General features: G+C 58.1%; 1 protein-coding gene across 1 annotated transcript in view; it reads right to left on the bottom strand.

The window, feature by feature from the left end:
* Positions 1-5,847: 5,847 nt before the first annotated feature.
* ADGRL1 (adhesion G protein-coupled receptor L1) overlaps positions 5,848-12,144 on the bottom strand; it is a 28,271-nt gene continuing 21,974 nt past the window's right edge. The window contains exons 13-23 of the mRNA XM_052643986.1: positions 11,727-11,897; positions 11,090-11,299; positions 10,751-10,971; positions 10,449-10,515; positions 9,884-9,975; positions 9,054-9,222; positions 7,686-7,814; positions 7,442-7,538; positions 7,232-7,360; positions 7,054-7,071; positions 5,848-6,590 (exon numbers count right to left, since the gene is read on the bottom strand). Coding sequence (XP_052499946.1) covers positions 5,848-6,590; positions 7,054-7,071; positions 7,232-7,360; positions 7,442-7,538; positions 7,686-7,814; positions 9,054-9,222; positions 9,884-9,975; positions 10,449-10,515; positions 10,751-10,971; positions 11,090-11,299; positions 11,727-11,897 — 2,046 coding nt within the window. The remainder of the gene's footprint in view (positions 6,591-7,053; positions 7,072-7,231; positions 7,361-7,441; positions 7,539-7,685; positions 7,815-9,053; positions 9,223-9,883; positions 9,976-10,448; positions 10,516-10,750; positions 10,972-11,089; positions 11,300-11,726; positions 11,898-12,144) is intronic.

The raw sequence follows: 12,144 nt of genomic DNA, 5'->3' as shown, positions 1-12,144 counted from the left end.
AGCAGGTGTGTGTGTGTGTGTGTGTGTGTGTGTGTGTGTGTGTGTGTGGTGTGTGTGTGTGTGTGTGTGTAGCTGGCTTCACAGGGTGGACTTGCTGTTACCCAAGGTGAAGCTGGTAGGAGGGACTGGAGCAGGTGTGTGTGTGTGTGTGTGTGTGTGTGTGTGTGTGTGTGTGTGTGTAGCTGGCTTCACAGGGTGGACTTGCTGTTACCCAAGGTGAAGCTGGTAGGAGGGACTGGAGCAGGTGTGTGTGCGTGTGTGTGTGTGTGTGTGTGTGTGTGTGTGTGTGTGTAGCTGGCTTCACAGGGTGGACTTGCTGTTACCCAAGGTGAAGCTGGTAGGAGGGACTGGAGCAGGTGTGTGTGTGTGTGTGTGTGTGTGTAGCTGGCTTCACAGGGTGGACTTGCTGTTACCCAAGGTGAAGCTGGTAGGAGGGACTGGAGCAGGTGTGTGTGTGTGTGTGTGTGTGTGTGTGTGTGTGTGTGTGTGTGTGTGTGTGTGTGTAGCTGGCTTCACAGGGTGAACTTGCTGTTACCCAAGGTGAAGCTGGTAGGAGGGACTGGAGCAGGTGTGTGTGTGTGTGTGTGGTGTGTGTGTGTGTGTGTGTGTAGCTGGCTTCAGGCCACATTACATTAGGAGGAACTGGAGCAGGTGTGTGTAGCTGGGTTCAGAACACATTACGTTTGAGATCTTACCAGACACCCGGGGGAAGATGTGGAGTGGTTCATTAGATGTAAATGAATCTAGAGCTCGAGATGGAAGTTCAGGCTGGAGCTCTACATTTGGAAGTCATTAGTAGAATAGATGGTACAGCTGACCTTGAGCAATGCAGGAGTTTGGGGTGCTGACCCTGGTGCAATCAAAAATCCATATGTAACTTTTCTTTTTTCTGACTGCACTACACAGCATGTTCCCCAACCAGGGGTTGAACCTGAGTCCCCTGCAGTGGAAACACAGAGTCTTAACCACTGGACTGCCAGAGAAGTCCCTCCATGTATAACTTTTGTCTCCCCCAGAACTTAACTACGAATAGCCTACTGTTGACTGGAAGCCTTACCAATAACATAAAGTAAATTAATACATATTTTGTATGTTATATGTATTATATCCTGTATTCGTAAAGTAAAATAAGCTATAGAAAAGAAACTATTAAGAAAATCATAAGGAAGAGAAAATACATTTACAGTACTCTACTATGGTTATCAATACCATAAGTTTACCTTATCTGTCTACAAGATGAATTGTCTCTCAGTACCTACATCAGTGTTTTCTTATATGATAAAAAAAAAAAACACTGTAGATGTTACACATATTCCTAACAGTGGACATCAGAAATGAAATTAGATAACTGTGAAAAAGAAATTCATTTTTATTTACAGGTATAATGCTTCACTCATTGGTAATGAAGCAGCAGCAACGATTGCTTTATGGGAGCCTCGTGTGGTCAGTGGCACCATGTGTGGTCTGTAAGTCCGAAAGTTTTGATAAGTTTTAACTTCAGCTTTTTATAATCGATGTGTATATATTTTATGATTGTTGTTTAGCCACTAAATCATGTCCGGCTCTTTTGTGACCCCATGGACTGTACCCCGCCATGCTCCTCTGTCCAGGCAGTTTCCCAGGCAAGAGTACTGGAGTGGGTTACCATTTCCTTCTCCAGGGGATCTTCCCCACCCAAGGATCGACCCAGGGTCTCCTGCATTGGCAGATGGTTTCTTTACTACTGAGCCACCTGGAAAGCCCACATTTTATATAAATGATAAAATAGTATCTATATATATTTTATGCATTCATGATATACCTTTCTTAATTTTTTTTCTATTTCTAGGCTATACCTGAGTTTTTACCAATTGTTGCAAATCTCCAAAAATGTTTCCAATATACTTATTAAAAAAAAAAATCTTCATCTGAGTGGACCTGTGTGGTGATGTGTTGCTGAAGGGTCAACTTTATTTAAAACCATGAAATGGGATGAGATCTTCCAGGGAGTGAGTGTAGGTAAAGGTCCAAGGCTGAACCCTTGGGCCTGTCAACATTAAGAGGTCAGGAGATGAGAGGGAACCGGCATGGAGACTGGGAAGGAGTAACTGGGGAGAGGAATGGCAGAGGGTGGTACCCCAGATGCCTGTGTTGAGGGCAGACGGACAGAGAGAGAGGTTCTAGGACTGTTTGGTCGTTCCTCTCTCTCTGAATACTGGCTGCTGTATTTGAGAAAGTGAGATACACATGGTGCCATTCCACTGTGCTGTCACGGTCAAAAATGCACCACTCCAGTGACACGTGGGAGTCCAGGAATGGCAGTTGGAATCACACAAGGCGCAGCGTATGGTTCCTGGGTTTGGCTCTTAACATAGCCTGTGGACAGATGTCCGGGCCGAGAAGGGCTTGGCTGAGACACCATGTGGCGCAGTGGCCTAGCCCAGAGACTGGGACGTGCATCCAGGTGCTATAGGCCTGTTTCCCCACCTGTCAAATGGAGCACAAGCACCCTCCACCCAAGGCATTTATGAGGCTCGAGAGAGAAATTGCACCTGAATTGCCCAGCTAGGCCTTTGAGCCCACCAAGGGCTGTGAACATGGCTGGCTGGCTGGCGCACCAGGCCTCTGCCGTGGGTTCTGAACAGCAGTGCAGGCTCCTCACTGTGTCACAGCCTCAGGGATGCTCTGTAAAGAGCCGCTCACTCACCACACCCCCAACCGCCCCCCACCTCAATGAGTCATGCCACTCTTGTCTTTCCAAGAAATCTTAATTTCTTTATTGATTTTTGACTCAACAATTTTTTTTTAAACTTTTTTTTTCTGAAACGTTCTTGTTGTTATGAGCCTTTTGTTTTGTTCTCGTTAAATGCACTCGACCCAAAATTGGTTTGGCATATCGAAAAGGAGACCAAGGAGGGACTGGGGTTATGGGAGAAGAGGGGAGGAGGCCCGAATGGACAGAGAGAAACTGAGGGTGAGAGAAGAGGAACACAGAGACTGTGAGAAAGACACAGGGGAAGAGGTGGAGACACTGAGAGAAAGGAAGGCAAGGAAAATCAACCCCCCCCCCAAAAAAAAAACAAAACACCATACCCGAAGAAAAATAATTAACAAGATTTCAAAGCAAATGAATTCAGGAGCCCAAGGAAGGGAGTAGGAGAGGAAACCAAGACCCTTCCTTCTCTACACTGTCCCAGCTGGGGTGGGGGCGTCAAGGCACCAGGTCTGGCGGGGGTGGGGGGACACCTGGGCGCTCAGGGTAGCCTCGTGCTGGACTGCGGCATGTCCAGACCTACCGACCAGGGGGCCCTGGCACACAGCTCTGAGGCCTGGGAGCCCACCTTGGGGATTCTGCCTGGAGTGGGAACCCCGGGACCCGCTGCACCCCCTCTCTCCCCTTGATTGTCAGAGTCTGGAGAGAGAAAAGGACTGGGCAGGGAAGAGGAAGCGGGGCGCCTTGCTTGCCTCCAGCCCCCGGGACCTCTACCCCCGCCACCCCCAGCTCTTCCAGACCTCTCTGCTGGTGCCAGAGGAGGCCTGACTCTATAGCCTGGCTGATGCCTGGGCCAGGCTCACCCTTCCACCTACCCTCGTCTCCCAGCAGCTCTCTAGTCCCCACAGAGAAGTTCTGGCCTAATGAAGTCAAGGGAAGCGGTGGAGCTGCCCCATACCTTCCTCACGGAGCCACCTGGGCGAGACCGTTCCCATCCTTCCTTCCCCTCCGCTCAGACCTGCCCATGGTCTGGTTAAAGGGGTTAACCCTCCCTTCCAGAAAACAGATGGAACCCAGCCTTACCTTCTTCCCACTCCTGTCCCCCGGCATGGGACAAACCAGCTTCTTTGGTCTGGCCCCTTCTCCCCTAACTGATGGGGACCAGCCAGCCCCAGCTCCTCAGGAGAAGGGAGGGGCTTTCTAGCAGCAAAAAGGGTCCCTCCAGCCACCCCTCCACCCCTTTCCCCAGTTCTCCCTAGAGTCCCTCCCCCTGAACCCAAAGAAGTTCACGGCAGCAGCAGGCTGAGACCCGAAGATGTTTGAAAACTCATGGCACTTGTGAGAAAAGAGGGACAAAAGAGATGAGGGGTCAGAGCAAAGGTGGAGGGCTACCCCTGGGGAAATGGCAATGACAGGGCTGGGCTATGGCAATGGGACTATGCTACCTCCAAAGAGGTGGGGGGGAGGGTTGCTGGGAAGGCCAGGGAGACAGACTGGAGAGGGGGCAGGGAGGTCCTCAGGAGACACCCCAGCCAGGCCCTAGTACCTGGCTTTGCTTCTCCTGCGGGAGGGTGGAGGGGAGCCAAGGCGACCTCTCAGCTTCAGCCTCCCCACCTGGTGAAAGACCACCTCACCACTCCCATTCCTTCCTTCCCAGTCCTCCCCGCCCCCAGCAAACACCGCTGCCCTCATTTTCCTTCCCATCAACTTCTCTAGGCAGGAAATCAGCCCCTTCTTCCCAGGCCCTCAGTCCCAGAAGCAATATACAAGAAGCAGGAACTCAAAGGGACAGCGCAGCCATCTCGGCAGAAGCATCTTTGGGCGTGAGGGTGCCTCCCCGGGCCACGGGGAGGGGCAGGGGAGACGGGCCGAGCCCTGGGGCAGGCATTGAGGTACACGCCCCAGGAAGGCTGACTGATGCCAGGGAGAGGTGCGGAACCGGGAGGGTTGGGAGGGGCGACAGAACCAGGTTCTTTGTTTCGATGTTGCTTCTAGATTTTGTTGTCTCTGGATTGTAAAAAGCTGCTCTGGTGGCCCGCCCACCCCGGCTGGGGGATGCACACGTACATGGAGAAGTCCTGGCTGCCAGGGCCCAGCGGCGCAGCTCTGCTCCGGACAAATCCCGGGCTGGCCGGGCCGCAGGCTCCTGGTGGCTTCAAGTGATGAGATTTTCTTTCTTTTTTTGTCTTTTTTTTTCTTTTCCATTTCATTGAAATATTTACAGCAATGGGAGAAGAGGAGGAGGAGGAAGAGAGAGGAGGGGGGGTAAGAGGGCCCCCTAGGGAAAGATCCAAGCCCAGGACCCACTCCCCAGGGAGCTCCAGACCCAAAATCTGCTCCCCCGATAGCCGAGCCCACAGGACTGGGAACTGCTCAAATCTGGCCACCCCTGTGGGCTGGGGGCCCTGCGGGGAGTTGTGCTTCATCAGGAGTCGCCCCAAGGGAGGGGGTCATTGGGTGCACTCAGGGAGGGCTGAGGGGGCAGGCTTGCTGGGGAAAGCAGGGACGAAGAGCAGAGAGAAGGAGCTTCAAAGAAAGTTCCACCTGTAAACCACCAGCCACAACCGCCCGTTCCTCTCGCCCTGGGGCTTTCCCCCCTGAGGGGGCTTTCCCCCCTGAGGGCGCTCTCCCAGGCCAGCGGCCCCAGTCTCCGAGGAGCAGGGAACTGGAGTGCAGAGGAACCTGTCCATCTGTCCTGCGCCCGCTGCTCCATCTGGGTGCAGCCGGCAGCACTTTCGGCTGCAAAGAGAGGAGCAGCTGACAGGCTTCATCCAGCAGGGCCTTTGGCCCAGGGCAAGCAGAATCCTCATTTCCCTCCAGGGAACAGGAAGGGTGGGGGTGGGGGTGGGGGAAGTCAAGGGTGGGCTGCACCCTTCCAATGTCTCCTTCCTCACTCCCCTGGGGGCCTCTTGGCTCCTCACTGCACTTCCCCCGAATTGAGCTGGTGCACATGGCTGGTGGGAAACCCTGTCTGTGAACCCTGCACCTCGGGCCCCCACAGCGCAGCCCCCAAGGGGCCTGGAGGGCCCAGGGCCAAGGGGCGCCTGGAGAGAGTGGCCCATCGGCCACTGTCTCCATCCGTCTCCCTCTCCCACGAGCCCCACCCAGGGGCCCCTCCCTGGCCCAGGCCACCAGCCCCCGGTCCATGAGGTCCCTCAGAGACTGGTAACCAGTTGCATCTGCCCGTCCCCGTCGGGGCCTGGCCCCTCAAGGCCCGGGGCCGCCAGGTAGCCCTCGTGGCTGGGCCGCCGGACCTGGTAGTAGCCCTGCAGGGGGTTCCGGGCCACCAGGGCCGGCGGGCGCGAGGTGTAGTAGATTTCGGGGGGACCAGGGGGTGCGGGTGGGGGTGGGGGCAGGGCCTCACTGGGCCCCTCGGGGCTGCTGTCCGGGTAGGAGGGCGAGTCCCGCAGGTTGGCCCCACTGGCGTAGAGGGAGTCCCGGCCTGGAGGCGAGGAGAGGGGCCGGCTGGTGGCTCCATCCTCCGCCGTGCAGCTCTCCGACTCGTCCAGATCGCTCTGGTACAGCACCGACTGGGCCCTGGGCAGCAGCAGTGGCTCCTCCAGGGCCTTGTAGAGAAGTTCGATCTCTGCCCGGTCAGCGCCCCCGGGCCCGCCGGCCTCTTCCTCCCCGCTGCCCCCTGGCACTGGTGGCACAGGGGGCTCCGGCGGTGGAGGGCCCTTGGCTCCGCTGCTGCCCCCCCGCAGGTTATTGTGCACCAGCTCCGAGATGATCATCTTCTCGAAGGCAGCGGCGTCAGCCAGATTCCGGCCTCGAGGGGGCTCAGGGGCCCCGTCCCCGGGAGGGAAATCCCCGCTTCGCAAGGAGTAGCTGTTGTTGAAGTTGCCGTTGAGGGGCAGCGTGTCCATGCCGCAGGCTTCCCGGCCTCCCAAGGGGTGCTCTGCAGGCAGAAGGGAGCGGCTCAGGAGGAGAGCTGGGCAGTGGAAGGGATGTGGGCCGTGGGAGGTGGGTGTCTGCCTTCACCTGGCTTTCCCTGGGTTCACCCCATCCCTGGGGTCTGGGGTCTTCTATTCCCTCTCTTCCTCACTGGCAGTGGGGAACCAGCTCAGCAGATGGTTAGTGGGGGTGGGGACCGATTTCCCCAGGGTCCCCTCCCACCTGGGGACTTGGAGACTCAGCAGTATGAGGAGCCTGGGTGGCCAGGTCCCTTTCCCATGATCTCCATCACCGTGACTCCCCACCTAATGCAACATCATCCAGCCGGCTGCTGAGCCAGAGACTCCTGTCTGTGTGTGGGGGGCACCCCAGTTCTTCTCTCTAAGGTGTGGTCACCTGAGGGGGCCGCTGTCGCATTCCCCTCTTGTCCCACCCTTGGAAATGTCACCAGGAAAAGTCACACTTACTGGGTTCCCGGTAGCTCCCTGCAGGTGCCAGCCAGGAGGGAAGAGAGAGAAGGTGAGAGCAGGCTCAGAATGCCAGGTCTAGGCTCTGTCCAGTTTGGGAGGCGAGAGGGTGCCCCCCGTAGAGACCCTCCCCACCCCCCAGACCTGGCACCCTCTGCCGGCACCAGTGTGCTCTCACCTGGGGAGTTGAAGACTGGGGGCGAGGAGGGGTTAAAGCCCACTGACTCAGCAATGAGGGTGTTATAGGGGCTGGTGCCCCCACGGGGCTGCAGCACAGGGTTGGTCAGCAGGTGGTTCCCCATGGTACCTGCCCAGGAGGGAAGCGGTCACGAGGCAGCTGGGAGAACCTCAAAGGGAGTGCAGGCGGGGCTCAGGAGTGCCCCCTCACCTCGGTTCAGGGTAGGAGTGCTGTTGATGTCTCCGGCCATGAAGGAGGATTCCGTCTGCTTCCTCACGGTGTCGTTCCACATCCTCCGGATTCGGCTCTGGGGACGTAACCCAGACATGAGGGGCCCTCGGGCCGCCCATCCTCCCCGTGCCTGACGGGCACCACCAGGGACCCGGGCGGAGGGCTGCCCTGCGCCTGGGGCGCTCGGTCTGGCCCTCAGCCCAGGGCAGGGCCCTGCCTGTACCTGGGTCCCTGTGTAGTAGCGGGCGTTGCTCCGCATGGCCGAGGTCTTGAGTGAGCCGTGCGCGCCCCCGGGCGGCGAGCGGACGCAGCAGTAGGAGTGCCGCAGGCACTTGCTGTACTCCTTGTGCACCTGCGGGCGGGGGCGGGCAGCTGGCAGCAGGAGCCCCGGCCTTGGCAGGCCCGGGGCCAGGCTGCTGGTGGGCAGCAGAAACCCCGCCATCCCCGCCTGCCGCTCTCTTCTCACTCAGGCCCATCTTCCTCTCTCCACCTTCCCCATTACGTTCTCATCTGTTCATTCGCTCAGCAGGCCTTCAGGGAGCATCTTCTATGCGCCAAGGGTGGTTTAGGCCCCAAGGACAGATACAAATCAGAAACAAAGCCCTCCTTCTCAGAGCTGGCATCTTCCAGCAGAGAGAGACTGAACACATCTACAGGTTCAGTGTGGGCTGTCTGCCCAGAGAGGCAGGGCTGGGGGTTAGGCAGGGCTGGCGGCAGGGCTGGCGGGTGGTGGTTTCCAACAGATGGGGGAGCGGGGGCACTCACTAGGGAGACATTTTGGCAAAGACCTGAAAGAAACGAGGCAGCGGGCCCCGCAGATATCCGGGGAGGGGCAGGGGGCAGGCCCCGATGGAGGCCCACGCCTGGGTGTCTGCGAACAGAAGACAGAGCGTGGCTGGAGGAACGGGGAGAAACGGGGGAGCCCAGGGTGGACCCCGCGGGCTGGTGGGGGAGCCCTGTAAGGATGCCACTGTCGCTGTGCGTCCAGTGAGGACCTGTCATCAGAACAGGAACACAGCTGACCGTGCAGCCAAGACCAGTGACCCCTGCCTGCCTCATTCCCTGTGCAGCCGTCACCCACCACACTGTCCTCTGAGACCAACAGTGGCCTGACTGGGGCTCCCCGCTGCCTTCAAGATGAAGCCTAACACTCCTTGGCTCCGTTTCCCTGGCTTCCGTCTTGAGTCTACAGCCTGAACGTTCTTCTCCACATTCCTCTGCTTCTGTTCTCTTTATTTTATTTTTAAGATTCAGACTTTAACACCCTTTATTTAAAAAGGAAACTTCCTGTCACCACAAAACTCATGGTTTACCCTGCCACTATTAAAGTAGGAAACGTGCTGTCTGGGTGGCACCCAGAGCCGTACTCCTCCACAGGCTTGACCTACACCCTAAGCCGTGTCCCTGCCCTGAGCTCTCCTGACTCCCCACATCTGTCTTGCTTTCTCATTCCTCTGGGCTCCTGTGTCTTGCTCTCTTCCAGAACCCTCCTCACCACAGGCTAGAACCTGCCTGAGCCTGTGCTTCCCTCCAGGCAGACACAGGTCCCGCTGCAGACGGCAGGCCCCTGGCCCCCTTCCCCGGAACTCACCTTCTTCTGTAAGGCGCAGTGAAAGACGAAGATGAAGACCCCCTGGAAGGCGTTGAAGGTGGTGAAGAGATAAGCCATGACCACTGACTCCTTGTTGATGAAGAGGAGGCCGAAAGCCCACGTGAGGCCCAGCAGGAAGAGCAGCGCAATGGCCCCCAGGGCCCAGGATCTGGGGGTGGGATGGAGAGGAGACAGGACGTCAGAGTCCCCACCGTCGGGGACACCACCCCCAGGGCCCTGCTGCGCATCCCTATTTCAGCAAGTCTGGACGGTGCCCTGGCATGAGCAGGCCTGCCCAGCGACACTCAGCAGCCCAGCTAGGCCTGGGGGGCATGTGGAGGTCGGGGGCTCAGGGTTCTCTGAATAGCTGGTCATTCTCCTGCATCCTTCATCCTCTTGGCCACACTTCCAACCCTTTCATCTATCTTCTGCTGCCTATGTGTCTTTAAGTACCCTGAAATGGACTCACGTATTTTTTTCGGCCACCTTGCACAGCTTGAGGGATCTTTAGTTCCCCAACCGGGGACTGAACCCACACCCTTGGCAGTGAAAGCACCGAATCCTGACCACCGGACCTCCAGGGCACTCCCTGTGCTTGCTCTGTGAACTCAGTCTCACCCGAAGCGGCGATGTGCCTGAAACCTTCATCGGATGTGCTAACACCATGTTTTCTAATACTCGTTAAACAGACACAGAAAGAACATAGTAAAACACCACCTTCGTCCTTAAAAAGCAACCCAGAGGTGAGAACACTACCTTTCAGGAAAGCCTGGGAGAGGCTGGGCCCAGCTCAGAGGTGCCAGGGCAGGGGTGCGGGGAGGGGTGCTCACTTAATGTTGTCGAGGCGACTGGAGTCAGGCTTGAGCACGGACGAGCTCCGGACCATCTTGTGCAGAGTCACCATGAGGAACACCAGGTTCACCTGCGGGTGGGCAAGGGGAGGGCTGGCTCGCGGCCCCTCTGCCTCTGCACAGCGGCTCCTGACCGAATCCCAGCCGCCACCCCCTGCTTCAGGGTCCCCTCTGCTGGTGTGTGTGCTCGGCCATGTCCAACTTTTTTGCGACCCCATGGACTATACCTGCCAGGCTCCTCTGTTCGTGGGATTTCCCAAGAAAGAACACTGCAGTGGGTTGCCATTTCCTGCCCCTTGGTGCCTGTTAATGTGGCTCTCGGGGCTGAGGGGACAGAGCCCGGGGCCTGACACAGAGCAGGAGCTCACACCACAGCTCCTAGACAGACAGACCTCAGTGCTGGAGCTTTACAGACGCAAGCTGCTCTTTTTGCCTCAGTTGGCTGCTCAGTTTTCAAGGGCTTGGAGAGGACGGGGGTCTAGGGGTCAGAGCTGGTCTGGATGATAGACAGACTCAATGCTGGGGATACTGCCTTCCAACTCACCACAATAACAAAGGAGACGGGCCCAATGAAGCTCCAGATGAAGTAATTGTCCACGCGGAGCCAACAACTGTGAAGGAACCAGGGCCCGGGAGAAGGGGGGAGAAGTGAGGCAGGCAGGGGAGAAGGGGTGCGCCCTTCCCTCCCTCTGACTCCCAGGGCCCAGGGACTCTAATGGCTGGGCCCCCAGAGCTCAGGAGAAGGGAGACCAGTGCCCTGAGGCTCCTGGCCCAAGGGAGGCTGCTGAGCAGGGAACCAGAAGGAAGAGAAACGGGGGGCGGGGGGAGGGGGGAGGGGACACTCACGCCTTCTCGGTGCCATAGCTGCGGTAGTCGATGGCGGCCGCAATGCCCACCACCAGCGCAGGGAAGCAGTACCCGCCCAGGTAGTAGTACTTGGTGCGGGAGTACTCGCTCTCAAACACCTCCACCAGCAGCAGGTAGAGATGCACACCCTCCAGGCACAGCCAGGAGAAGGCGGCCAGGAAGAAGTAGTGCAGCAAGCCCGCAAAGATGGGGCAGGCGATCTGGGGGCAGGGGTCGGGAAGCAACACAGGTGAGATGCTGCCCTGGCCGCCGACCGGCCAGTGGGCATCACACCTCTCCTCCCCGTCCCTTCCGCTCCTGCCCCAGAGTCCCGCCCACCTCATACTGAGTCTTGTCTATCCCGACAAGGAAGAGCAGCTCCGCCAGGAAGAGATTGATGCAGAGGTTCTTGTGGATGGTGTTGCGGTCGGTCTGCAGCCCCCGCAGGAAGCAGAAGGTGGAGATACAGATGGCCAGGCAGACCAGGGAGATGACGATGCCCACCCACGTGATGACTGACAGCAGCAGCTCATTGATGCGGCCCTGGTACTGGGGAAGGAGCAGGGGGCATGCTGAGCACCTCTGGCCTTGCGCACACACACAAGGGCTAGGCCGGGGGCCACGAGCTGCAGCCCACTGGGCCTTCTGCCACCTACCTGGCCTTCCGTCCCACCTCGGTCAACTAGCCAGGCCCCCACCCCTCTATAAGTGGCACGCTCCCTTCCCATGCTCTGGCAGGCTTGTGGAGAGATGGCAAAGGTTGACACCAACTTGCTTCTCCAGTGGGCCTTGGGAGAAGGTGGAACTCAGACTAGGGAGAGCCAGACATGTGGCTTCCTGCCCTGGGCAAGACTCAGGCCCCCCTACGCCCATGAAGGTGGCCTTCCCTGGCACCACCCAAGCAGCGCTAAGAGGCCATGCAAGGCTGAGCCAGCAAGCAGGCCCGCCAGGAGGAGTGGGGCTCCGGCCAGCTTACGATCTCGCGGTGCGCCATGAGCACAGCAAAGTTGGTGAGGTGGCTGCAGGCACATGTGGTATGGGTCTTGTTGGACTCCACCAGGCGGCAGCCCTGGGTTGACCAGTAGCCCAGCATGGAGCGCTCTGAGTAGTTCCAGAAGGAGCAGTTAGCGTTGAAGTGGTTCTTGGCCTGTTGTGGGGTTGGGGCCGGGGGGTCAGAGCTGGGAGTCCAGCCCCAGCCCCAACACCCCACCATGGGGACAAGCAGGAGAGACACGCCTGGGGCTTCCGGCTCCAGGTCACAGCCTGAGATCTCTGGGACAGGTGGCCTGAGCTGCTAAGGTGGGAGCTGGGGGGCTGCTTCTCCAGGGAGGGCTGTAACTTGCTCTCAGGGTGGGTGAACACGGTGGGGAGTATGGATCTGCAGCCTGGGCAAG

This window comes from Budorcas taxicolor, chromosome 7, assembly GCF_023091745.1.
Source record: "Budorcas taxicolor isolate Tak-1 chromosome 7, Takin1.1, whole genome shotgun sequence".
Taxonomy (NCBI): domain Eukaryota; kingdom Metazoa; phylum Chordata; class Mammalia; order Artiodactyla; family Bovidae; genus Budorcas; species Budorcas taxicolor.
This window is presented reverse-complemented; position numbering and strand designations above follow the sequence as displayed.